The sequence below is a fragment of the Nicotiana tabacum genome, chromosome 15, assembly GCF_000715075.1.
Source record: "Nicotiana tabacum cultivar K326 chromosome 15, ASM71507v2, whole genome shotgun sequence".
Lineage (NCBI taxonomy): Eukaryota > Viridiplantae > Streptophyta > Magnoliopsida > Solanales > Solanaceae > Nicotiana > Nicotiana tabacum.
In genome coordinates this window covers 107,131,189-107,158,157 of record NC_134094.1, presented here as the reverse complement: position 1 = coordinate 107,158,157, position 26,969 = coordinate 107,131,189, and the positions used below count along the sequence as shown (strand labels likewise).

The following is a 26,969-nucleotide window of genomic DNA, read 5'->3' as shown; positions in this document are numbered from 1 at the left end:
TTATTTTAATTTTCAATTTCCTTCTTGAAAAATGATTGCGACAGAGTGTGCAAGTTACACATATACCTGGGATGATAACACAAAATATAGTAGAACATAGTGGACCAAGGGGTCATTTGGTTACTCAAATAATGATACTTATCCCTAGAATATGAGATTGTATTTAATTTTATGTTTGGTTATAAAAATTAGCTAACGGCGAAATAAATTTTATAGCAAATGATGAGGATTAATTATCTCACATACAATGTGAGATAACTAATCTTATGAGATATTAAAATATATTTGTTTATTCCATAATTGAACCAAACGACCCCTACGGTTTTATTTAAGTAGTACCAATGGACGGGGATAAAATTTGTTATCGGTAAAATAAGTGTGAAACTTAAAAGAATATAACCGGAAAAGTGAAATGAAGGTAATGATGCACATACGTACTATTCGTATAATTTAAAATTGAGACGTAATTAATTGCAATTTAAGTTATTTTAAAACAAAAATAGTACTTTCTGAAAATTAAATAAAGAAAAGCCATAAATTTTGGCATGGAAATACAATGAAACAAAAGAATAAGAAAAGACAAACAAAATTAACGGCCATGCAGCAGCTAGTGTGAACTTATCTTGGTCAATAGAATCCTCGCGATAGAGAGAGTTGAACGAAAACTGACAGGTGTACGCTAGGAAATGACAGGTGTCAGTAGACTATCCAAATGTCATCTTCTTATTGGTTCCAAATCCTAGTCTGAAGAATTCTTAGCTAAGCAAAGACCGGTAGATAGAAAAGAATTAAACGCAGAAGGATGGTTAAAGGTGTAAAAACAATGGGCGAAAAGGCTATAAAAGGAGACATATGAGAAGATAAAGGCCACCAAAAAAAAAAAGAAAGAAAAGAGTGAGGCTGAGAGAGAGAGATATACACATCTATTTCTCACACCTGCACACACTACACACACCAAATTAAATTCTTCAAAAAAACTTCAGTTTTTCATTAGGGTAATCTATGTTTTTTGTTTTCTTCCCCCTTCTGTATCATCCCGTTTCTTTAATCCCTTTCTGTAAACAATCTGTCTTTTCAAGAAGGTTTTATGGGTTTGTGTTTTTGAGGTTTTTGAATTTGTAACAAATTGGAGAAAATGCAAACTTAAAGGATTTTTTCTTAAAAGCTAGGTGTTTTCAGAAACGAGATTCAAGATTTTCAGTAAATTTGTAGAGTTCATTCATTCTTTCTTTTATATCTATTTTCACCAAAAATCAGCTTAGAGGGCTTATTAGTTGTCCCTTCTAAGGTTGATTTTTTTCTTAACCACCAGAAAAAAGGGGTTGTTATTTGAAGACCCTCTTTGAATCCACTTATTTGATTATATTTTCATTAGTTCTTTTTTTTCTTCTTTGCAATCAACCCTGTTCTTTTATTTGATAAGAAACAGGTTGGTCTTTTAATTAAATTTGTGTGAAGATTTAGGCATGGCAGCTACAATGGATTTTTGGACTAGTACACTTTTAGATCTTAACTCATCAAACTCTTTGCAGGGTGGTGGTGAGCTGATGGAAGCACTTGCACCTTTTATCAAAAGTGCTTCCCCTATCAATTATCCTCCTATTTCACCTCCTTCTTCTTTCTCTTTTCCCTCTACAAATTCTCAATCTTCTCCTATTACTACCACTACTTCTACTTCAACTTCATATCCCTATGATTCATTTTCTTTAATATCTCAGCCCAATATGATCTATGATGGTTGCTCTACTTCTACGACCATAAATCCTACTTTTTCACAAGGGTTTTCTGGCTTCGAAATGGAGCAACCGGGCTCAATTGGGCTGGATCAATTAACACAAGCCCAGGTTCACCAGATCCAAGCTCAAATCTACCTCCAAAACAACCACCAACAGCAACAAATAATGTCATCAGCTGCTACTTTCCAAGATTCTTTATCACGTCAGCATAACCATCATGCTTCTCTTTTGAGTCCAAAGCCGGTTTCGATGAAGCAATCAGGCTCGCCACCCAAACCCCCTAAGCTTTACCGCGGTGTTAGACAACGCCACTGGGGAAAATGGGTGGCAGAGATCCGATTGCCCAAGAACCGGACCCGGCTTTGGCTTGGTACCTTTGACACCGCTGAGGAGGCCGCCTTAGCTTATGACAAGGCGGCCTTTAAACTCCGGGGTGACTTTGCTCGCCTGAATTTCCCCCACCTCCGCCATAATGGCTCGCTCATCGGGGGTGAATTCGGCGAGTACAAGCCGCTTCACTCCTCAGTGGATGCTAAGTTACAAGCCATTTGTCAAGACTTAGCTCAAGGGAAAAGCATTGACAGTACTAAAAAGAAGCGGAAAGTTTCTTCCAAGAAAGAGGAAAGCAAGATGGCAGAAGTCGGGTCAGAAAGTGATGGAACGGGCGGGTCGTCGCCCATTTCTGATTTAACGGTCACGGAGTTTGCCGAGGAGGAATCTATTTGGGACATGTGTTCGGAGAATTTCATGTTGCAGAAGCATCCATCTCATGAGATTGATTGGGCTTCTCTGCTATAAATTTAGTCAAATTTAGAAATTGGGATAATGTAATCTTTATAATTCTTTGTTTAAAGATGTTTGTCAGTAGGATTAGGGGACAGGCCATTGCAATGAGTTTTTGGTAATTGCATGGCTGGTCCTTAGATTTATTGGGAAAATCCTGTTATTAAAGTTGTTTTTTTTTTACATTTTTTCCTTTAAGCTTTTATAGGAAGGATCCAAACAGGCCAGCTGGTGTTTTTTGTCTGAGCTAGGCCAGTGGATTTTGGTGCTTTTTTATATGTTGTAATTTTGCTTTGTATTCATAGTTTTCTGGTTGTATTCATGTCTTAGCCGTATATTCAGTGCTCATCCTTCAGTATTTGTGAAGTTTCATATTCTATTTTAACAAGTAAAATCTACTCACAAATTAAGCCAATTTGGAGATAGGACAACAGATAACTACAAAATTTTTAGCCAAGGCCTGTTAAAGTTAACCTTTTATGTTATTTTTGAGCTCCAAAATCTTAAAAAGTTGTGGTTTCACTTTTGGAAAAGTATTTTTTGGTCGGTTTCAAAAATAATGATTATTTTTTAAATTTGATAATAATTTAGTTTAAACTTATAATTATATCCTTAATGAGAAGTTTTTATAATCACATAAATACTCTGGATTCATTTTTGACTTGTTTAGGACCAACAAATTTCAAAAGTCTTTTATTTTTTCTTAAATTCCGTGCCCAATCAAACAGGTTAACATAAATTGGAACGGAGAAGTAAGAAGCTTTTTTCCCAAATAAGAAGTGGCGTTTGGCTTTAGTTATTGAATTGAATAATTAACCCAAATAAGAAGTGAGCGTGAATATAAGTATAATATGTGTATTCTCTTATTATTCACGGGTTCATCCCCGTCCCAAAAAATTGAGAAAGGAAAAAGAAAGATAAAGGTGCTGATATTTCTCAAACCTTGAAGCAAAAATAGGTTGAATTTTGAATTTTGAAGGCTCTAAAACCTCAACAAATGGAAATGGGGAGACCAATCCAACTACCATATCTTCCCAGATCGTAAGGATAGAGATAACTTTCACTACTTGACAAGTGTTTGGGCCTTAGTTAAGATTGCAATTAGCTGTCAACTTTTCCTAGTAAAGCAATAAAATCAGCTGGCAACCATCTATTCTTAATTGCTTTCACAAGTTAGCTTAATTAACATTAAAAAGAAGAAGAAAAAGAACATAAACACAAATGTATACAAAAAGTTACAGCTTAGTTTTTATGACTATTTTGTATCCAAAGTTTATTGGTAAGGATTAATTTTAAGTTTATATTGAGTAAGCTCAATAAGAGAGCTAAGGCATTTCTTATCCCTGAATCTTAGTGAAAAATTCAGGGATCCAATAATTCTACCACAGCCTTCGATGGTAATTAAATTATAGTAATCGTTATTGTTACTTTATACTGCATTCAAGGCAATAAGGTATAAATATCACAAACTCCTTCTGCTTGCTTAGCTTTTCCTTCTCCTCTTTACTGATCCAATGTGTGTGTCTATTTCAATAATTGCATGGAGTTGTACTCATCGTTTTCACCATCATTTCAACAAGGGGCAGAGCTAGCATTCTGCTTACGAGTTCGGCCGAACCCAATAATTTTTGTGCAGACTCTGTATTTGTCTTAAAAAATTCATGGAATATCTATAAATTATTATTATAGAACCCAGTAATTTAAAAGAACTAAAATCCCGAAACCATAAGCTTCAAATCCTGGCTCCGTCTCTGAATTTTCAACGTCTTCCCTAGAGTTGGTTACTAAGATTACCAAACGAGTTTTTTCTATTAAAAATTACTATGTCTTACAAGTTTCGTATTAATGTATTTCGGTACGTGTCAAATCGATAATCTTTCTTATCACATTATCGTTTTCTACTTGCGGTATATTAAGTCCCAACTTCGCGTATTATTCTCATTATAATATGACACTTCATAACTCAAGATGGAAGCTTAAGAATTTGATACATATTCTCTGTTTGGAAGTAGTAATGGGAAAAGCAGCTTATAAGTTCGTGTAAAAAATAATAATTGTTGTGATGTATTAATTGTACTGATAATGCTAAGAGCTTTTAGTGTTTGGACATGGTTATAATGGTTGCACTATGTTTAATTTACTCCCCCACACGAACTAGCATTATACTGCACGTCCCATGGGTCCTACATTTGTGCAATAATTTTAGCCTTTTTTGCTTTTAGCCAGCGTCAGAAACTATTTAAATTCGGTAGCAAAAAAAGTATATAATATTTGTATATAACATATAAAATGCATATATATACAAATAATTATACATTCTTTTGGCTATTATTTTAAGAGTGGTTATACAATGTCATTTTCCCAAAAATTTTACAGAGTTTCCAACAAAAATTAATGAGTAAAAAGATATTTATACATATAATTAGGTCATTTATAAGACTAAAAAATAAATTTTTTGATAAGTATTTATTGATAACTTGATAAAAATTGTTACCTAGTATGTTAGTGTAAACTTTTTATACTTTCTATGTATATAATTTAAACCAATACTAAATTAACATAAAGTTTGACTATTTCGCCACTTTTTACAAAAACATGTGCTCAAAATAATCATTCATGGAAGTGAATTTCTTTCTAACCCGATCAATAGTCTCATCGTTTATACTGAAAAAAATTTCTAAGTTCAACGCATAATAACACCAAATTAAATGAACAAAAAAAGGAAGGCATCCGAATCATAGAAAATATCTCTTTTCTTCATTTGCTTATACTTTATATAATATCTTGTTTTGTGCTTCACATTTGTAGGCTTGTTCCTTTGATATCCAATCAAATTAAGGCCTACTTCTTCATTCTGAGTGAGAGATGGAAAAAGTAGCCTTTATCCTAGAAGGCCTTGTATTCAATGTTGAAGAAAAGGATATGTCAAGTGGGATGATGCCTATCTTCTTTTGAAATATCAATGAAAAGGATATATATTCATCCTTTTACTAAGGGGCGGACCCACACTGTCGAAAAAAACGCCACTACTTTCATGTGAAAATTATTATGAATCTTTACGTAAATAGCCGTCCATATTGATAGTTTACTTCTTCTAGTGATATATATAATTAGATGTATGAAATTTATTTTTAGTATATATATTGCTGTAGATGAATCAAATTTTGTATTAAATTTATATAAAATTTATTTTTAATATTTATGTTGCTGTACCATAAATTATTCTTTTCTTTAAATCGGTAGTTATGGCAAAAGGAGAGAAGAGTTGCACGGTAAAATTGTGTATAGTTTAATAAATAAATAAATAAATAATTATTAAAAAATAAAGATTCCTAAATTGAAAAGGATTTCAAAGTGCTCGTTTTTTTCCTAATATAAACGACTCCTAAATAATTAAATCATATTGATAAAACTACAAAGAAAATATGAATTTAAATTGGAATATGCATTTATGACATAAAGGTCACTAAAGAATCTAATAGGGAGAAGAATAACTATTAAATTTTATCAAGGTAGAGATTAATAGGATTAGAATTCAATGGAATTTTACACAATGATCTTTTGAAAATGATTAAAAGTTATCCATCATAGAGGGTGTTTGGCTAAGCTTATAAGCAAGTCAAACTAGCTTATAAGCACTTTTTGGCTTATCTACGCGTTTGGTAAAGTTAAAAGTGCTTATAAGCCAAGTGCTTATAAGTCAAAAATAAGCCAAAAGCCGTAAGTTGGTCACCCCCAGCTTATAAATTTTTAGCTTATAAGCACTTTAAGTTTGACCAAAATTTTTACTATTTTATCCTTAAAATATTCTTTTTTAGAACAAAACTATTACATCGATACTCACTACTTCAAGTACTATTTCAACCTAACCCCCTCTCTTCAAGTCTGCAATGTCCATTGACTATTTAAGATAAGCAAATTCTTTATTCCTTTGCATATTTATATCTATGTGATTGTGTATTAATCTTTGAACTGTATGTAATAAATGAGGACATATCAAATTTTTGGTGTGTTGCTTTCTAAATGTTGTGGTGATAAAGACAGTGTTTGTTTCTCTTTAAATATTTTGTCCTATTTAGGTTTATTTTTTGCTGAGAAACTTTTATCAATTTATTAATTATTATAACTTATGATTATATGCTTATCATAAAATAAATAATATTTATCATAAAAATTATCTTATCTAAGCACAGTTGTATTTAAAATAAAATGACAAATAGAATATTTTGTATTTGGATCGATTTGGAATCTAAAATTTTGAATAAATTACGCCCTTATAAGTATAAACACTTCTAAGGTTATTTAAGTCATTTTAACAGAAAAAGAGCTTATCAGCACTTTTTTTTATCAAATACAGCAACAGCTTATTATCAATTTCAGCACTTGTATCCAAACACATAACTGCTTATTTATTAAATCAGTTTCAGCACTTAAAAGTGCTTTTCAGCACCTAATGCTTATCAGTTACTTCATATCAGCTAATCCAAACGGCCTCATAGTTCGCTTTAGGAAAAATAAAAGGAGTTTTAGATAACGTACGTCTTCTTAATATTTACTTTCTATTTTATTTTGTTTTTCTTCAGTTCTTTATAGAATTGAGATGAAGAAACAAAAATTTAATACTCCTAATTAAAAATGATGTTGAAAGTCAACAATTTTTTTGCGTGAATTGAAAGTGCTTGAAATTCTAGAACTAAAAGAAATTTAAAGATTAAAGTTCTAATACTAGGGAAATAATTAAATGACTATTCCTAAAGAGCAGAAAATTAATTATATGACTATTTCTAAATATTAAAAAAATAATCAAATAACTATTTTGTCTAGTTTGAACTCTATTTTATTTTTAAAAAAAAACACGAATAATATTTAGCTAAGGACCATCGTGCTTTTAATATAATTTAATATAGATAGATAAATAGATAGATATTATATATCTGTCGGTTATTTTTTGTTTAAGTAATTGGGTGTGTGGCTATTTAGATTAATAGTTCTAGCATTATTTCTCAATTTGAAAATACGTACGCGCATGGTCCGTTCACTAAACCAATGGTAGCAATAGCAGGGGCTAACCACTTTTAAGTGAAAAATAATCATTGTCATGGAATTTCAAATTACACAAGTAAAACTCAACCATATGGAAACTCAACTATAACTTAACTATGGAAGAATAATATATGTGTTTTTACTTCAATGTAATTCAACCATGGTAATAGTAAACTTGTTTTAAAACAAGAAGAAGGAAACTTTTGCTATATAAACAGAAATTTCTCTTGAGAAAATCTAATACCCAAGAATTTATCTTAAAGCTAGACAGCTAGCTAGCTACGACTTGCTAAGACATTTCTGGTTGTTTACATGACTATTTTTCGTCAAGGTATTCACAGTTAAACTGCAACACAACTCAATATTCTTACGCTTGGAACTTATCCCCCAAACTTTAAATTTGATAGGCACATCCATTGAGAGAGACAAAGACAAATGTTGATTTGAATTCGTGCTATTCATGTTCTTTTCAACTTCCTTAGGCAATTGATCGATTTTCCCGTTATGAAGAATAACCTTAATATCCGTCGAACTCTTGGGACCTTGGTCTAAATCAGGAAAATTCCCTTGAGCAATTTTTTTCTGCTTAAAATACAAAGAAACATCACCATCCTCTTCATAATACAAAATTCTTGACCTTTGATTCGGATTCTTGGCTTCAATTGTAATGTCATATTCATATTGATATTGAGGACGTTTATGCTGAAGTTGTAATTTCTTGAGTAAGACTTGTTTCACACTAAATTGTGGATCATCATGCTTGGTAAATAATTTGGTAAGACCTATTATCAATCCAATAATAACTCCAATAAAAACTAACATTACAACTATGTATATACAACGACGAGAATAACAACAAGAACGTCGAGGTTTTCGGTTCTGATTCCGGTGGCTTTCGACGATTAGAGCATTTTCAGGTGGTGGAATGCGATAGATTTGATCTTTTGGGACTTGAACAACGTAAGTTCCTGAAGCGAAAGGCGGTTGAGTATTACAAACTGATATAGCTAAAGGTTCATATTGTGTGGGGGAATTATTATTTGTTGTAATTTGATTTTGGGGAAATCCATCGCCTTTTTCAGATTGGGACCGCTCCTCCATGGAAAAAGGGAGAGCGGTGAAGATGGATGCCTAAGGTTGGTAAGGCTAATGATGGACAAAAGGTGATGGCTAGTTTTGCATGGGAAAAGGTTGTTGAATTTGCATGGGAAAAAATGGGATGTTGAGCTATTAGAGTGGATAACTGAACATATGTCTTTCAATTAATTTGTAATATTTCTAGTCTTTTGTACTAAATATGATTGGTACTCAAGCAATGACAAACAAGAAAAACAAAACTAGAAAAAGAAAGGTGTTTAAGTTCTGTGAGTTGATGGTGTAAAGTATATTATACAATTTTTTTTTTATATATATATATATATATATATATATATATATATATATATATATATATATCACTTATAAATTAAAGCAATAACAAATAAATCCTTATGATATTAAACTAATAAATATGATAACTAACGTATTGTCACAAATAAAAATTCATATACGCGTGCTCGAATACCAAGGAGTTGCTAGTAAAAATCAAATAAAAACCAAGTGCACAAAATGTCCGTTGTGTGAAACATATGCTTAAAACTATGAGATAGTATCGTTTTCTCAAAATAGATTTCTACTTGAAGACTTCAAAAACTTAGCAGCATAGACTCAAAATCAACGCTTTGCTAATCTTCATCTGGTAATTTATTCTTATTTCTAAATAATAGGAACTAAAAGTGAAAAGAACATTATTTCTATCAACAACAATGTTTCGAAATCCTGCTGTTGTTAGTGGAATGTTTGTGATCCAAAAAAATTCAAACAATAGACTACTTGAAGCTTCAAAGAAGAGACAACTTTTTTTTAGGTGAGAATATTGTACATCATATTATTACTAATAAAGAAGTAAGGACAATCGGGGGATATTCAGTGCAGAGGCTATATATTCATTTGAACCCATAACTTTCGTTCATACCTTATATTTTTGCTCAAAAATTATTAATATGTACAAATAATAAATTTTGAACCTATTAAATTAGATGGGATGTGGTAGAATTGAGAACCCGAATGATGTTTGGCTTAATGTATGCATATTTTGATGTATACTGACTAACATTGTGCTCATGTCTCATAGATTTGAGATGTATAATATAATGATTTGTGCTAATTTGTGGTATTTCTATGTGTAGGAATCATTCGGATGCGATTTGCGACCAAAGTACGCGAATTGGAGCGAAAATGGGACGAAAAGGCAAAAGTGCACGTTTGAGGGCCACAGGCAGCGTGGGCCGCTGCTTGTGGCACACTTTACAGAAGCTTGGGAAGCCGAGCGCCGGGGCCAGCGCCCCACGCTGCCTTGGGCGCCCAAAACGCAAACATGTCCTAATTCGACTAGGACTCGGTTATTTCGACCCTAAGAAGCCCCCAACTCATATAAAAGCTAACCTAAACCTATTTTGAGGGGAAGGACGTGACTTTGAGAGAAGAACCAAAGTACGAAACACTCGGAAGCACGGATTTGATCACTTCTTCCATTCTTCGTCTAGTATTCATTGATTTTATGTTTGAAAATATTATTTTTGATGATTGTATGAGCATGAGTGGCTAAGAACCCTATTGTTCTGGGGTCATGGGTGCTACATGAATGTTGATGCTTGAAGTTTAATTTGACGTGTCTGAGTTTATCATATTGGGTTGTTTATTTAATTCTGTTTTTAATTATTTTGCTGAGTAGCTAACAGTGAAATACTATTTGCGAATCTAGAGTTGAACTCGAAAGTGGGAATTCTGGATTGCATATAGAATTAAATAGAGCAAGTTCTTGAACCTGGGCATCGGGGAATGGATTCACAATTAGGATAGACATATACCTAATTTCCTTGCTTGGTTGAAATGCAGGAATTATAAATGCATTCTTATTAGTCTTAATTCCATAGACATATAGGCATTAATTTAGCTTGAATACGCGAGTAAGAACTCGACAGATTCATATGAGTAATATCAACTCTATCAATTAACGATCCAGATAAATCAATTTGTCATTTTAAGCTAATAATGCAACATGATTGTTAGCTAGCCTATGACCCTGGAAAATCCTCTCCTACTGATTGTTAACCGAAATTGCTTAAGTATTGTGGTTGATTTCTAGTTATTTCATTGCTTGATAGTTTCTTCGGTAGTAAATTAGTCAATTCTATATTTTTTGATAAATCTCTTGAATCGATAAGTTGTTTGAGCTTGAATCAGTCAAAAGTTACTTATAAGTCTTCATGGGAACGATACTCTACTCACTACTCTATTACTTGACAACCACGTATACTTACGTGAGTGTGTTTGGTCGCAACACCGGACCATAAAGATAAAATCATAGATTCGCCTGAGTCGACAACCCTGCATTGGAAATATTGGAGCAAAATACCAACACCAAAAATAAAAGCAATATAGCATAAATCTTCCTATAGATAACAACATGGTCGACAAATCGACATAATGAATAACATATTTTGAACTAGTTATGTATATTTGTGTCACGACCCAAAACTTAGCATGTCGTGACGGCGCCTAACGTGATACTAGGCAAGCCGACACCTAAAATATTTCCAAGATTTTTAAGTGAAAAATAAAATAACACAAGTTTAAATAATTAAAGCTTCCATAAACTAGATAGAAAGTCAAAACTCAATACGAAAGTTCCCAAAACGAGGGTGTTACTGAGTATAAGAGCGTCTATACAACACAAGTCTGAAAATACTGTCTATGAAAAACTGAAACTAAATACATAAATCTGAAAGATAGGGAGAGAGAGTCAAGGTCTGCGAACGCCGGGCAACTACCTCGAAATCTCCGAATGATCAAGCTGCTTAAATAATTAGCACCCACCATGTCCGGAAACACTTGAATCTATACACGAAGTGCAGGGTGTAGCATGAGTACAACCAACTTTGTAAGTAACAAGACTAACTATTGGACTGAAAGTAGTGACAATCTTCACGAAGGCAGTACAGAAAAATAGGCATGCTTTCAAGTTCGACATTTGAAGCCAAAACAGTTAATTCATGTCAAGTTCAATTGAAACAGGATATAGTATCTCTCAAAAACTACATGATAGTCATATATGCCAGCTAAAGTACACAGTAATGAAATCAAGCGCATAATCTAAGCGTAACAGTCACTCAGTCCTCCCATCCACTCCAACCGCACAATCACTCATTCCTCACAGTCACTCGGCTCGTGTGCGCTCGGCACTGGCACTCGCACTTAGTAGGTACCTTCTCTCACTGTGGGTGTGCAAACTCCGGAGGGGCTCCTTCAGCCCAAGCGTCATAATAAGCCAATCATGGCATAAATCAAATAAACATGATGTGGCGTATAACCCGATTCCATAAATATCCTCATAATCAGGCCCTCGGCCTCACTCAGTCATCAATCTCTTCAGTCTCTCGGGCTCTCAATAATTATGATAAACAGCCCAAACAGGGATGATATAATGCATCAATAAAGAACAACAGAGATCGAGATATAATATGCGAGTAAAAACTGTGACTGAGTACAGAGTGGCAATTGAACAGATAATTCAACATGTAACACGACTTTTGGGGGTCCCTACAGTATCAACACATAGCCTAAGCATGATTTCTAACATGATTTGCAGTTTAATTTCTATAACACATGGAGAATATACAGATAACAACAAATTATTCAACTATACAATTCCATAAAATTGACTGAGTCACAATTACTATGGTGCACGCCTACACACCCGTCACCTAGAATATGTGTCACCTCAACACCAATCACATGACATAACATTCGGGATTTCATACCCTGAGAACCAAGTTTAGAACTATTACTTACCTAAAACCGTGCAAATCCCTACTCCAACACACCCTTGCCTCGCGAATCGGCCTCCAAATTCCTCGAATCTCGCCACAAACAGTTCGATACAATCAATACGAGCTAAAGGAATAATTTTCATAAGAAATAACTAAGTTATTAATCAAAAGTCAAAAAGTTGACTCAAAAGCAGCCCCGGGGCCCACGTCTCGGAATCCAACAAAATTCACAAAAATCGGAAGCCCATTCCGCCACGAGTCCAACAATACCAAACTTACCAAAATCCAACACCGAATCGACACCCAAATCCTAAATTTAAACTCACCAAATCCTTAGTCTCAAACTCCCAAATTACACCTCAAAACTACACAATCTAGGTGGGAAAATCAATGGGGATACATAATTATTGCATCAATTTAACTACAAGTGACTTACCTCAAGAACCCCCCTCGAAAATACTTTCACAAATCGCCTAATCCTGAGCTTGAAATGTTCAAAATGAAGAAAACCACGGAACCCTCATTTTTAATACACTGCCCAGGGCTTCTCGCACCTGCGACAACTTACCCGTTTTTGCGGTGTCGCAGAAGCGACCCTTCTCCCACTTCTGCGTGTTCCTCCTCTCATGCGGACCATGATTCCGCTCCCGCGGACTCGCTTCTACGAGCCACACTACCGCTTTTGCAAACCCAACCCCCATTTCCATTTTTGCTTCTGTGCTCCAGTCGCCGCATCTGCGGCCATGCAAGTGCGAAAAGTTCCCTCCACCTGCAACCAATGCACCTTATCCCTTTAAAATCGCTTCTACGCCCCCAGCCCACACCTGCGACCAAAGCTCCACGGGTGCGTTTACACCAGAAGGTTTCAGTTACAACACCTCTTTTAACTCCAAACTTGATTCGAAAATATCCGAACTCAATCCGAGGCCCCCAGGATCTCCTCCAAGCATACCAACAAGTCCTAAAATACGATACAAACTTAGTTGAGCCCTCGAATCACATCAAACAACATCAAAAACACGAATCATACCACAATTCAAGCCTAATGAACTTTTGAACTTCTAACTACTACATTCGATGTCGAAACCTATCAAATCACGTCCGATTGACCTCCAATTTTGCACATAAGTCAAAAATGACATCACGGACCTACTCCAATTCCTGGAACTCCATTCCGAGCCTGGTAACTACAAAGTCCACTCTTGGTCAAACTTCTAAATTTCCAACTCTCACCATTTCAAGTCTAATTCAACTACAGACCTCTAATTCACAATTCAGACACATCCTGAGCCCAAAATCACCCAACGGAGCTAACAGAACCATCAAAACTCTATTACGGAGTCGTTTACACATAAATCAACATCTGGTTAACCTTTTTAACTTAAGGTTTAAACCTTGAGACTAAGTGTCTCAATTCATTCCGAAATCTCTCCGGACCCGAACCAACTACCCCGGCAAGTCACTTAACAAAAATTAAGTAGGAAATGAACAGTAAATGGAGGAACGAGGCTACAAATCTCAAAATGACCGGCCGGGTCATTACATCCTCCCTATCTTAAACAAATGTTCGTCCTCGAACGGGTCTAGACGCGTACCTAGAGTCTCAAATAGGCGTGGATATATGCTCCGCATCTCCCACTGGGTCTCCCACGTAACCTCCTCAACTGGTTGACCTCTCTACTGCACCTTCACTGAAGCTATGTCCTTTGACCTCAACTTTCGAACCTGCCGATCCAAAATGGTCACCGGCTCCATATCATATGTCAAGTCACCATCCAACTAAACAGTGCTGAAATCCAAAACATGAGATGGATAGGTGACATACTTTCGTAGCATAGAAACATAAAATACTGGAGGCATACTTGACAAACTAGGTGGCAAGTCAAGCTTGTAAGCAACCTCTCAAATACTTTGAAGTACCTCAAACAACCCAATATACCGAGAGCTCAACTTGCCCTTTTTCCCAAACCTCATAAAACTCTTCATGGGTGACACCTTAAGTAGTACCTTCTCCTCAACCATAAAGGCAACATCACGAACCTTCCTATCAGCGTAACTCTTCTGTCTAGACTGCGCCATGTAAAGAGGATCCGAAATCAATTTAACCTTGTCCAAAGCATCCTGAACCAAGTCAGTACGCAATAGTCTAGCCTCACCTGATTCAAACAAACCTACCGAAGATCGACACCGTCTCCCATACAAAGCCTCATACAGAGCCATCTGAATACTCGACTGGTAGTTGTTGTTGTAGGCAAACTCCGCGAATGGTAGAAACTGATCCCAAGAATTCTCAAAATTTATGACACAAACGCGTAGCATATCCTAGCATACCCAAAACTTAGTCTATCGTGATGGCACCTAACGTGGTACTAGGCAAGCCGACACCTCAAAATATTTCCAATATTTTTATGTGAAAAATGAAATAACACAGATTTAAATAATTAAAGCTTTTATAAACTGGATAGAAAGTCAAAACTCAATACGAAAGTTCCCAAAACCAGGGTGACACAGAGTACATGGGCGTCTATATAACACAAGTCTAAAAATACTGTCTATGAAAAACTGAAACTAAATACATAAAGCTGAAAGATATGGAGGGAGAGTCAAGGTCTGCGAACACCGGCAACTTCCTCGAAATCTGTGAATGCTCAAGCTACTCAGATAATCAGCACCCACCGTATTTGAAAACACCTGGATATGCACATTAAGTGCAGGGTGTAGCATGAGTACAACCAACTCAGTAAGTAACAAAACTAACTATTAGATTGAAGGTAGTGACGAACTTTACGGAGGTAGTTCAATTACAGAAAATACAATACAGGAAAATAAGCATGCATTCAAGTTCGACATTTGAAGCCAAAACAGTTAATTCATGTCAAGTTCAATTAAAACAGGATATAATATCTCTCAGAAACTACATGAAAGTGATATATGGCAGCAGAAGTACACAGTAATGAAATCAAGTGCATAATCTCAGAATAACAGTCACTCAGTCCTCCCATCCACTCCAACCTCACAGTCACCCAATCCTCACAGTCACTCGGCACTCGCGCTCGACACTCGCACTCGCACTCAGTAGGTACCTACTCTCTCGGTAGGTGTGCAGACTCCGGAAGGGCTCCTTCACCCCAAGCACCATAATAAGCCAATCATGGCATGAATTAAATAAACATGCTACGGCATGCAGCCCGATTAATTAAATATTCTTACAATCAGGCCCTCGGCCTCACTCAGACATAAATCTCTCCAGTCTCTCGGGATCTCAATAATCATGATAAACATCCCAAACATGATGATATAATGCATCAATAAAGAACAACAGAGACCGAGATATAATATGCAAGTAAAAACTATGACCGAGTACAAAGTGGCAATTTAATAGATAATTCAACATGTAACACAACATATGGGGGTCCCTACAGTATCAACACATAGCCTAAGCATGATTTCTAACATGATTTGCAGTTTAATTTCCATAACACATGGAGAATACATGGATAACAACAGATTATTTAACTATACAGTTCCATGGAATTGACCGAGTCATAATTACTATGGTGCATGCCCACACGCCCATCACCTAGCATGTGCGTCACCTTAACACCAATCGCATGACACAAAATTCAGGGTTTCATACCCTGAGAACCAAGTTTAGAAACTGTTACTTACCTCAAATCGCAAATCCCTACTCTAACACGCCCTTACCTTGCGAATCGACCTCCAAATGCCTCTAATCTAGCCACAAACAGTTCGATACAATCAACACGAGCTAAAGGAATCATTTACATAAGAAAATACTAAGTTATTAATCAAAAGTCAAAAAGTGGACTCAAAAGCTGGCCCCCGGACCAACGTCTCGGAATCTAACAAAAGTCACAAAATCCGAAAGTCCATTCTGCCACGAGTCCAGCTATACCAAACTTACCAAAATCCAACACCGAATCGACACCCAAATTCCCAATTTAAACTCTCCAAATCCCTAGCCTCACACTCTCAAATTACACCTCAAAACCATACAATCTAAGTGAAAAAATGGGAAACATAATATCTCAAGAAACCCCCTAGAAAATCCTCTCAAAAATCCCATAATCCCGAGCTTGAAATGTTCAAAACGAAGAAAACCACGGAACCCTCATTTTTAATACACTGCCCAGGCCATCTCGCACCTGCGACAACTTACTAGCTTCTGCGGTGTCGCAGAAGTGACCCTTCTCCCGCTTCTGAGTGTTCCTCCACTCCTGCAGACCATGATTCCGCTCCTACGGGCTCGCTTCTGCGAGCCACACTGCCGCTTCTACGGATCTAGCCCCCATTTCCATTTTCGCTTCTGCGCTCCAGTCGTCGCATCTGCGGCCACGCAGGTGCGGAAAGTTCCCTCGCACCTGCGACCAATGTACCCTCTCCCTTCAAAATCTCACATGCGCTTTCCCAGCCCGCACTTGCAACCAAAGCTTCGCAGGTGCGTTTACACCAGAAGGTTTCATCTACAGCACCCCATTTAACTCCAAACTTGATCCAAAAATCATTTAAAATCCACCCGAGGCTCCCGGGACCTCCACCAAGCATACCAACAAGTCCTAAAACACGATACGAACTTAGTCGAGCCCTCGAATCTCATCAAACAATATCAAAAATATGAATCGTACCACAATTCAAGCCTAATGAACTTTTGAACTTCTAACTTCGACATTCGATGCCGAAACCTATCAAATCACGTCTGATTGACCCCAAATCTTGTACACAAGTCACAAATGACATCGCGGGCCTACTCCAACTCCCGGAACTCCATTCCGAGTCCCGGTAATCATAAAGTCCACTCTCGGTCAAACTTCTAAATTTTTAATTTTTGCCATTTCAACCCTAATTCAACTACGGACCGCCAATTCACAATCCGGACACACTCCTAAGTACAAAATTACCCAACGGAGCTAATGGAACCATTGAAACTCTATTCCAGTATCGTTTACACATAAGTCAACATCCTGTCAACCTTTTCAACTTAAGCTTTCAACCTTGAGACTAAGTGTCTCAATTTATTTCGAAACTTCTCCGGATCCGAACCAACTACCCCGACAAGTCACATAACAACAATTAAGCAGGGAATGAATATTATAGGAGCACAAAGCTACAACTCTCAAAACGACCGATTGGGTCGTTACAATTTGAAAAGAAAACGTATTGCACATCAACAACCAATATAAGAAGGGTCGCTGGAAAACTCCAAGCTCCAACAATAAGCCAAAGAATTCTGGCCTCCCTACACATCAGCCAAAAAATATTATACCAAAAATCGAAAGACCATTCTTTTCAGCTATCTCTCTACTCTCTTAAGAGAAAATGAAAAACAATAAGCATATGAGAGAAAAGCTTAAAGTTGTTTGATTGTTAAGCCTATAACTAGGCATATAAAAAACTGTTTTCAGCTCTCTCTCTACTCTATTAACCTTTATTCTTATTATTCATCTTCTACTTAAATTTCCATGAGATTTAATATATGATAATTCTGGAGGTGAGGATGTAACATTGGGATGGTGGCGCAGTTGGCTAGCGCGTAGGTCTCATAGCTTCTGAGTAATCCTGAGGTCGAGAGTTCGAGCCTCTCTCACCCCATTTCAATATCTTTTTTGTATCAACAGTTTACAGCTCTGTGCTCCAGCTTGTTTGGTGTATAAGAAATAGTATTAAAAATAACATACATGTATTAGTTATAAATATGTTAAAAATACTACTAAATAAGGGATTAATAATACCAAATCTAATACATATATTATTTTCCCTTAATATATACTACTAAATGACCCCCAAGAGAAGAGATATGAAATGATTGTATGGGATAAAAAGGAGAAAGATTAATTTCTCGAACGCCAATCTTTCATAGTGGATAAAAGTAGTTTAGTGAAACCAAACAGCAAATGTGTAATTTATGATCTATTAAAAATGTTTAGGGGTCGTTTGGTAGGGTGTATAAGAATAGTGCGGAATAAGTTGTATTAGTAATGCATGAGTTAGTATTGCAAGCATTAGTTATGCAGATATTATTTTTTATCTACTGTTTGGTGTGGTGTATTAAAATTATAATGCATTGCATAATGTTTAAGAAAAATAATTGTTTACAAAAATGTACTCCATATTCTCAAGCTTTAAGAGACTTTAAGGATAATTTTGTCTTTAACCAACCTAATGCATGCATTAGTAGCCTTGGTATTACTAATGCCATGGTTTTCTATGCATTACTTATACATATGATAATACCAAGTATGATGTAGTATTAGTTATACACAGGTTGAAAAAATGTATCAAATAAGGTATTAGTAATGCACAAAGCTAATGCTTACATTATTTTTTCTAATACCTCTTACCAAACGACCCCTAAGCTTTATTGGTTAATTAAAAGGTGTAAGCCATCCTTAAACCCCACATAAGATACGATTACCTATCGTGATTAGAAGAAAAAAAAAGTGCTTAAGTCATTCGGAAAAGAAGAAAAAACAAGAAATAACTATTGCAACTTAATCAAATATTTTTTCTTGTCCATTTAATTGATTTTTAATCGTTTTTACGCATATTAAGGAATCAATCTTTTATTATTAATTAACATCGTTGGAAATATAACACATGCTTCTAGGCTCTTTACTCCAATGATAATTTTGGGAAAAAAAATTACTTCCTTATTGATATCTGAAAAATTAAATATTATGAACCATAAAAAAAATTATAAAGGTTGTTTTGCATAAAAAGATGTCATAATCACACTACACAAGTGAATGCGCAATCGAGACAAAATTTATTAATTTCGTCATAACAGCGTTACGCAAGCGAATCCACTGTCATGACGAAGGATTATTAGCACATTATTAGTTTTTGGAAAAACATTACTACATTTATGAAAATAAATTTTGGAAATTAATAAATATCGACTAACGTGCTACACAAGCGAATTCGCGATTTATAACAACAGATTGACTAATTTAGGAATTAATTAAAGATAATGAATATGATATGAGATTATTGAATTAGTTGAATGTTAAATATCACGCTATGCAAGCGAGTCCGTGAAGTAAAAGCGCGACTACTAATTGCCTGACGTTTAAATTAATTACTAAAGAAATGAGTTAATTAACTAGTAACAAAAATCTAATTTTTATTGGAATTAATTAGTGGGGACATGACACTTTAAAGTCTGGTCTAACTTATGATTTTAAGGAATGGGCAGCTTTGTTATCAAAAGAGAACGTATCAACTCTTAATTGTATTGGCCAATAAAAAATGAAATGGGCCATCCATTTGAGTATTTAAACTGGTGGCCCGTTTTAGACAATCTTAGCATTGGGCCTAACCAAGAAGAGAAATCTTTTAGCCCACACTTGTTCATTTTGAGGCAAAGGTTAAAAGGCCCAACAACCTCTTTAAACCCCAGATTTGCAATAACAGCCTGTTACTATGCTGAAGATCTGGCCTCTTTATTTTACAGCCATAGCCCATTTTTAACAAAACATAATGGCAGGCACAATCACTTTACAAAATAGCCACTTTAAACTCAAGTTAATAACTTAAACAAAGATGAGTTGCACCTTGTAAACCAACACCTTAAAACCTCTCACATACATCCGCTAAACCTGTTTTTTTTTTTTTTTTGCAAATAATAACTCCTCTTTCATCAACTCAACGTCACATACAAGAAACAAAAATCTTAAGTTTGCATGTTTCGAATCCATAACTTATTAATAATTAAACAACCTTTAACGGACTAAACATGAAATATTTATAACTTCAAATCCTCAACCAGATACACCGGAATACAACCTCAACTATAAACGTAATGGAAAATATGATGTTCCAACTAACTTTAACAGATTTACATCCTCAAACAAATGCAACATTCATTTTTAGGAAAACTTCAAATGTGTCATGCTCCAACAGTTCAAAAACGAGTTCACATCTTCATTAATGTGAAAGAATCTGCAATACAAGGTTAAAGAGTTACCTGAGTCGCAGAATTATAAAAAATACAGGAGTGAAATGAACAGAAACAACAACAGAAACAACACATAAAACCAATAAGGATGCTTGAGGTTGTCCAAAATGTGAAAAGACAGCCTGAAAATCTGTTGTAGCAGAAGCAAGAAAGAAAAGAGTCATTTCAGCTACCCTACTAGTAAAACGTAGGCTACTAGTACCCTATTTTATGATAAAATTACCTAAACTTCAGCTTTTACAATATTAGTACCAACCTGTGTAACTCAAAACAAATCAAGAAACAAGTAACTAGAATTGATTGAATTGATAAGGCAAACATACTTGGATTGCAACTAAAATGAGAATTCAAACGAACTAGATTAAAACCACTTCAACTTATGCAAATTAATGTAGAGGGACTGAAACTATAGCCTATTGCACTAAACAGATTCAAACATAGCACCGCTGCACTATTGGACAACAATTAATAGCAAGAAACGACTAGACAATACGACTATTTCAAAATACACTAATGCAACCAAACGAATCAGCAATGACCAAAACGAGCGATGAAATCAAACGAAACCTAAACCTAATTCGCAAAAACAAAAACAAAAGAGGAACAAAAGAAAATAAAAAGTAAGGGAGGTAGGGTTTTACTACATGAGGGAAAGTTGATGCCAAATCGAGCAACAAAAAGATGCCGGGGACCTCGAAGAATAACTGTCCGACCTTGGAACACTCGTTTCATTTTGGTAGACGCTAAATTCAATGAATTCGGCATCATACCAAAAGGAAATGGGTTTCCTTAGGTCGAATGTATTTTAAAACAGAGGGCTAAGGTGGTTTAGGGGCAACAATGGTAGTGGTGGCCGGAGGTCGGCAGTGGGGTGGCGGCAGTGGCGGAGCGGCGACGTTTATGGGTGAAGTTAGGGGGAAGTGTAGGTATCGTGGAGCTCTATACATTCATGTATGTGTTATGGTATAGTAGTGGCCGGAGTTCTTTGATTTTCGGAAAATAAGGGCGGCTAGGGTTTCAGTTGGGGTTAGATCTACGAATATTGGTAGAGATTTGGAGGATATGAGGCTTGGATTCATGGATAGGAGATTGAGAGGAAGAAATTGTAAAATTTTGGGGTGGTTTGGACGACGAACGCCGCCGTGGGTAATTTTCGGCGGCGGAGCAGGCCGACAACGGGGAGAGTGTGGAGAGGGAGAAGAGAGAGTGAATAAAGAAAGATTAAAGGGGAAATGGGGGTCAAAATTTGGGATTTAAGGCTTTAAATACTGGGGATGGGAAGTGAATGAGAGCCATTGGATCATGAGGGAATAGATGGGTGAGATTGAGTCTTTGGCAACTTATCCACAACGACGTAGTTTTAGGTTAAACTATGACGTTTTGAATCCTCCCCTGGTAGGCCCTCTACTAGATCGGGTTCATGGTGCTTTGGGCTCAGAATTTGTGGCCAATTTTGGCCCAATTCAGCTAAAAAAACAATTTAGCCCACACTTTTATTCTATTTTAATTAAACTATAAAAAAAACTTCTAAAACCTACACATACAAATAATAAACATAAGAAAAGAAAAGAAAGTGCAAAATTCAGCATTTACAGCTACCCCTCTTTGCTCGAGAGCATGAAGAGTTTTCGTGCAAAGATAGTGAATGTCATGACTAATTTTGCTCACATATGACTATAATGAAAGTATTTTCTTGAAAAAGATGACCGAACCTTGCTTCTAAGGTTACCTACATATCCTTGGTTATAAAGGAATCAGGTCAGTGTAGTTCTAGAAAAATTTGGTAGTGGGACTACCAGATACTAGATTTAAGACGGTTGTTATTGTTGTTGTTGTTGTTGTTACTGTTACTTGCTGCTTACATAAAAAAGAAACGAGAAAAGAACTATATATGCATGCAAGCTAAGAGTTATAAAATTCCTATCTATGTGTCTTGTGTAGCTAGTCAAATCTTGATTCTTGACCTGCTCCCTTGTATTAGATAGTTTATAGCTTGATGCTCTTTGAAGAAAAGATTATGTCTCAATCTCAGTTGCTTACTTTCCTGATCCGAAATTGAGAAGTTGAATCTTGAGACGCTGAGTTGCTGATACATTATCGCTTGTGATAAAAAAATTTCTTTCTTCTAATGAGAACTGAAAACTGCAAGCTTTAATCGCCACAATCTTTGCTTTATGGCAGGGTCCTGCAAAGCCATCAGAGACGAGCAAAACGAACAAATATTTTGCCCTAGTTTGGCACTGGAAAATTTTTGTGAGTTTGTTAGAGAAAAGCTATAAACTATCTAATATGTTGAAAGGAAGACAAAGACAGTAGTATAAACTAGCTATGTGAGGATATTCAACCACGGGGTAGTACCCTATGTTACTAAAAGGAAATGAAATTAGAGGATGGTACCCTATATTACTAAAAGGAAACATAAATTAGGGGATGGTACCTTGTATTACTGAAGGAAAACGTAACTAGAGGTTAGCGCCATGTATCACTGAGAGGAATATAACCAGGGGTTGGCACCTTGTATCATTGAGAAATATATATAACCAAGGGTTGGCACCCTGTATCACCATGAGAGAATGTAACCAGAGGTTAACACCCTGTATTACTGAAAGAAAATATAACCAGGGATTGGTACCATGTATTACTAGGAAGGAATGTAAAGGTCGGTACCCTGTATTACTGAAAGAAAAATATGACCAGGGGTTGACACCCTGTATTATTGATAAACTGCTGAATCTCTCTAGGTAAAAATGCCCTGCCTGAGTTAAGCTACGTAAAACAGCCTGTACGAAGAGTACGTTTACCCAAAAATATGAGCTGGATCCCCCTAGGCGAAAAGGTTCTACCTGAGTTAAGCTACGTAAAACAGCCTGTGCAAAGAGTACTTCTACCCAGAAAATATGAGATAGATCCTCCTAGGTGAAAAGGTTCTACCCAAGTTAAGCTACAAAAACAACTTGAGCGAAGAGTACTTCAGTCCAGAAATATGAGCTGGATCCCCATAGGCGAAAAGGTTCTACCCGAGTTAAGCTACAAAATAGGCTTGAGCAAAGAGTACTTCTACCCGGAATTATGAGCTGGATCCCCCTTAGCGAAAAGGTTCTACCCGAGCTAAGCTACAAAACGAACCTGAGCGAAGAGTACTTATACCTGGAAATACGAGTTGGATCCCCCTAGGCAAAAAGGTTCTACCTAAGTTAATCTACGTAAAATAGTCTGAGCGAAGAATACTTCTACCCGGAAATAGGAGCTGGATCCCCCTAGGCGAAACGGTTCTACCTGAGTTAAGCTACGTAAAACAGCCTGAGTGAAGAGTACTTCTACCCCGAAATATGAGCTAGTAGATCCCCCTAAGTGAAAAGGTTCTACCCGAGTTAAGCTACGTAAAACAACCTGAAGGAAGAGTACTTTTACCCGTAAATATGAGCTGGATCCCCTTAGGCGAAATGCTTCTACCCGAGTTAAGCTACGAAAATAGGAGGTGTGAACATTAGTGATGCATGCTGAAAATAATAGAAAATGGAGATTTTGAGGAACTTACCTTTGGTCATTCGTCCTTTGAGAATTGCCATTTTGCATCGCTTTGTTCCTGCTTCAAACAAAGAAAATTTTGTGAGTTTTCAAAGTGGTGGTCAGTTTGTGGCCTTGATACCTTGAGTAGTTTGAATTCATGGTCACTCCGTTGTCGAAGAACTAATTCTATCAGTGTGGTACCCAATTGCTCGGATACTTTGTATTGCTTTTTGGAGACCTTGACTTTCTGACGTTGCCCTCGACTGTTTCATACCCGGATGTCCATGGTACCGCTAACCCTTGTCCCTAAGGCAGGGCAATTTTTCCTTTAAAATCAAACTTAGTTGTATTTCACCCAGTACTAGTTTGTGTCCGTAGTACTTATCAACCTTTCCCATCAAGCAAATTTTGTTTAGGCGACTTTTTTGGTTTCTTTGAGACACTTGTTGATACCCAAGTTTGCCCTCATATATTTAATATAGTATATATATACTTTCAAAATATCATTCTTACATCATTACCTAATTTATAAGAATTATACAAGTATTTTCTATAATTTTTCACATCTTTAGAGCTTCAAAATTGATTTCTTCGCATTTAAATTACTTGATTATTTATTAATTATCCCTTAAATTATTCTGTAATGGTTTAATTATCTAAAGTTATTATATTCATCCACATATATGTTTCAAAATATTTTATTGTATTTTATGTAAGCATATTTGTGTTTTCTTAAACTATTTACATAATTTTGTAATAATGACCTATATTCATGCATAATTGCATTTTATTATATTATTTGTGCTAAAATAGCATTTTTATATTTTTATAATATTAAGTTATTATTTTCAATCACTTTATTGCACAAGTAATATTTTATTATATATTAAATAGTTTTATAAATTATTTATTAACAATTTTCGTGTATTTTAATTTATAGCCCAATTTTGAGTTACTTTTGGCCCAAATCTTTAGCCCAACCTTCCAGCCCAAACCAAATAACCCCTTTAAAATCCAGGTATGACCCCTTTGAAACAACTCGCCCCGCCTTCTTTAAAATCCTGGCCGTTGATCTTACGAGATCAATGACCCACGATTAACCCCTCACTTTTAATTAGCCAGCCCCCAACCCTAATCCTCACTCTCCTGAGACACCCCCTCTATTCTCTCTGTTCCTCTCTTCTTCTTCACAAACCCTAGCCGCCACACCCTCTAATTCTCACCGATTCCGACCCTGATATGGAATCCTCCTACGATTTGCCTTCCATATATACTTCATCTCCGTGTTACTTACACGATTATGGTATCACTTAGTACTTGCCTATTTTTGGCAAGTACCAGGCCTGGAATCATGTGAAAACCGTCTTTAATCTTCAAGATCTAGATGGTATTCCGTCTGTATACATTTATGGCGAGGTGATATGAGGCCGATTCAACAAGGTCTTTGGTCGATTCTTTGAAATTCTGTCGAACTAGGGTTTGAAATTTATAACTTTTCCTTTTACTAGTTCCATTACTGATTGCATTTGGTATTTTCTTCCCTTATTTATGTTTGATTAAATGTTTTCCTTGTTCGTTTGTTCAATTTCTACTACTATATAAACCCCTTCCCTAACCCCCTAAACAGACCGAAGTTTTCACTACTATTGCACTCAATATACCTTCCTCACTCGTTCATATTCTTTGAAACTCTTGGCTCTTTGGCCGGCTGAAAGCCAAGGCCATAATATTATCAACCTCCTCCGGTGCAAGCACTGCTCGGGGCACTTACGAGGCTCTTGTGAACTCTGAAGCATCAGAGATCTGGGGTTCTTGCTACCAGTATTCTAAAATCCTTATTCTGTTGCTCGTCTAATTTTGCTACTGGTTAGTGCCTTTAACTCTTGCAATGTTCAATATTTTTCCTTCTGTATATCTCCATGTGTTCCAGATATTAAGGAAGTTTAAAATTCTGTGAGCATGATTTAGTTCTTTTGTTAGTTGTGAATCCTTGATACTGCACTGCGATGAAACCCTTGGCTCTTTGGCCGGATGAAAGCTAAGGCCATAATATTATCAACCTCCTCCGGTGCAAGCACTGCTCGGGGCACTTACGAGGCTCTTGTGAACTCTGAAGTATCAGAGATCTGGGGTTCTTGCTACCAGTATTCTAAAATCCTTATTCTGTTGCTCGTCTAATTTTGCTACTGGTTAGTGCCTTTAACTCTTGCAATATTCAATATTTTTCCTTCTGTATATCTCTATGTGTTCCAGATATAAAGGAAGTTTAAAATTCTGTGAGCATGATTTAGTTCTTTTGTTAGTTATGAATCCTTGATACTGCACTGCGATGATACTCCCTTATCATTCTGTATTCTTTGATAGTTGAATGCATTTTAGTACATGTGATAGATTCCAGTTTTCTCTTAGTTTGCATTAGGCTAATATGTGTTCTTCACTATATCCTGCACTTCTATGTTGGATTTCCTTGTTTTCCTCTGGAATCAGTTCCATACCTCTATGTTTTCTTAGTATCTGAGCATGTTTGAGTTTTGAGTTTCAATGCATGCCTATTGTAGGTGTTCTTTTAATGAAACTGACTACTTGTTATTAGTTATAGAATCCTTTTCATGCCTTGCTTTGGGTACTATACTAAAACTCTTATGAAACCATTCCTTTGCTTTGAATGAATTACCGAGTCTTGTGTTTAATCGACTGTTCTTTGCAAACTGGTCACAACTATATGGATCTCATACTGTCTTAAAATCTAGCCTAAACATGTTTCCTTGCTATTTGTGATCCTGATCTTTAGCATCATCTAAGACTTAGGGTAAATTTCACATTTCCTCTCTTATGTATGGTCAACTGACATGTTAATATGTAGCTAATCTGCCCTTTCACATGTCATAAGTTTCTGTAGAGCCTTTGTACTATGATCTATTCCCACCATGTTAAGTTTCATGATATTGGCCAAGCTGTGCCACTAGTATGTTGATATGCTATTTGTAACCTAATTAGAACTATCATGTTGGAACTTTCATGAAAAACTTGTACTCTACTTGTCTCCTGCCT

At 35.9% G+C, this 26,969-nt stretch overlaps 1 protein-coding gene and 1 non-coding gene across 2 annotated transcripts; both read left to right on the top strand.

Annotated features, from left to right (window-relative positions):
• The first annotated feature begins 702 nt into the window (after window positions 1-702).
• On the top strand, window positions 703-2,877 carry LOC107819325 (ethylene-responsive transcription factor RAP2-4-like). The gene has a single exon (XM_016645427.2). It carries the CDS (start codon window positions 1,467-1,469, stop codon window positions 2,532-2,534), a length of 1,068 nt encoding a protein of 355 aa, XP_016500913.1. The 5' UTR covers window positions 703-1,466; the 3' UTR covers window positions 2,535-2,877.
• A 15,081-nt stretch (window positions 2,878-17,958) lies between these two features.
• Window positions 17,959-18,043, top strand: TRNAM-CAU (transfer RNA methionine (anticodon CAU)). Its single transcript is given in 2 exon segments — window positions 17,959-17,996; window positions 18,008-18,043. It is a non-coding gene; the product is annotated as a tRNA-Met (tRNA).
• Window positions 18,044-26,969: the final 8,926 nt, after the last annotated feature.